The sequence below is a fragment of the Penicillium arizonense genome (assembly GCF_001773325.1).
Source record: "Penicillium arizonense strain CBS 141311 chromosome Unknown PENARI_contig065, whole genome shotgun sequence".
Classification (NCBI taxonomy): domain Eukaryota; kingdom Fungi; phylum Ascomycota; class Eurotiomycetes; order Eurotiales; family Aspergillaceae; genus Penicillium; species Penicillium arizonense.
In genome coordinates, this window is record NW_019173342.1 from 35,757 (window position 1) to 37,390 (window position 1,634).

At 46.5% G+C, this 1,634-nt stretch overlaps 1 protein-coding gene across 1 annotated transcript; it reads left to right on the forward strand.

Moving 5' to 3' along the window:
- Positions 1 to 307: 307 nt before the first annotated feature.
- On the forward strand, positions 308 to 1,618 carry PENARI_c065G01753 (nucleic acid/nucleotide deaminase domain-containing protein; the record flags this gene model as incomplete). Its single annotated transcript, XM_022637580.1, has 1 exon — positions 308 to 1,618. A coding segment is annotated over one exon (1,311 nt), but the record flags the coding sequence as incomplete, so codon positions are not given.
- Positions 1,619 to 1,634: the final 16 nt, after the last annotated feature.

Sequence of the window (1,634 nt, forward strand, 5' to 3'; positions counted from 1 at the left end):
TGGAAATTCTCTCCTTTCTTGCAAAAACTAAAGAGGGGCCGGATTTCATTCCTGCAATGTGTATTGAGCAGGACCCCAATGGGAGAGCATTAAAAGCCCTCTTGGCGATCAATAAGAGGACATATGCCGATGGAAATGGCTTACTTCAATCTCTGAAAACGGGGTTTGAGAATATTTTTGATGTTCTCCGAAGATCTCTATATGGTTCGTTGTGCTCCTCCATTCGTGGTAGTTGCTGATTCGTATTTGGTCAGAGAGAGGCAGCTCTACGGAGATCACGAAACAACTCCTAGAGATGATCGTAAAAATGTGCTCCTCTCGGATTGCTTGTCGATTACGCCTTACTGGGAAGAAATGGAGAGAGTCTAAAGCCTCCATCAAAGATATTCTGCGAAAGGCGACGGAAGGCACTCAGCAAATAAATCCGCAGAAGCTCCGCCAGTCTTACCTAGAAGACAGCTTGTCGTTATTCCACGAGGAGTCCAAAAGGGTTATCCAATCCGTCAACGAGTGGTCTAATTATCGCGTCCCCTCACGTCTTCATGACATCGTGGAGAAGATATACCAATTAAACAATGTGCAAGGCTTGCAGCAACTCCTTCTTTTGATTCCCACCGGTTCCAAAAGGGTAATCAATGAATCAACTTTCGCAGCTACTGTACTCAACATAATTCGAAAGATATCCCGATATAAAGAAGCCGCTCGAGTGCTTTATCGCACTGCGAAGAAGTTCCCTTTTGTCCGAAACATTGAGATTCATCTGGTGACTCTTCCTCAAGAGGCTTTCGATAAATTTCACAACCCCGCATACTCGCCCAGTCTCTCAGCCGTGCTATGCCGTTTAGGGAAAATCAATGGCAAAGACTATACCATCTCCCAGTTTTCCCGATTCATAAATGGTGGCAAGATCAAGAATCCGAGCGACCAATTTTGCGAGCAAACGACTAGAATTCTTCGGGAAGCCAAGATCCATGCAGAGGTCCAGCTTATAGCCCACTGCGAAACCCAGTCGGCTCCGTTGTTCCCACGGGTCATTGGATCCAGCAAGGATGCCTGCTTTCTATGCCATGCATTGATCCATAGCCATGGCAAGATGCACACATCACGCACGCATGGGAGATTGTACCCCAATTGGCGACTACCAATAGCTTCGTCGTTCAAGTACCTGGAGCACCGATTCAATGACTTCCTACTGAACTATGCTCGAGAGACCATCAAGGCTCGAGAAAAAGGTCAAACGAGAGTCCATCCGTGCCCGAATGAAAGCACGTTACTTCCTATGTTAGCCTCCATGTCGACAATAAGTGCTGTACAATGTCCTATCGCTATTACCACGGAGAGAACGGCGTCAGTTCCTGGTTTCGCTCCAGACTTCGAGATTATGAAACCCGCTCTCTCAAATACAGTTTCAACGAACAGGCAGAGTCCGTCCGTGAATATTAAGCTATCTAGTACCTGTTCTCTTGTTCTCAGTGACCCATTCGCTGGAAATATCAACCTATTCAATTCGCCTACGCTCTTTTTCGCTGACCGCTTGCATATATACTTCGAGACAAAGGAGAGTTCGGCGTTTGAATACGCATCTCAGTTTCCTGTGTACTCCATTGAACAAATCACTGTCGATCAGGCGACCA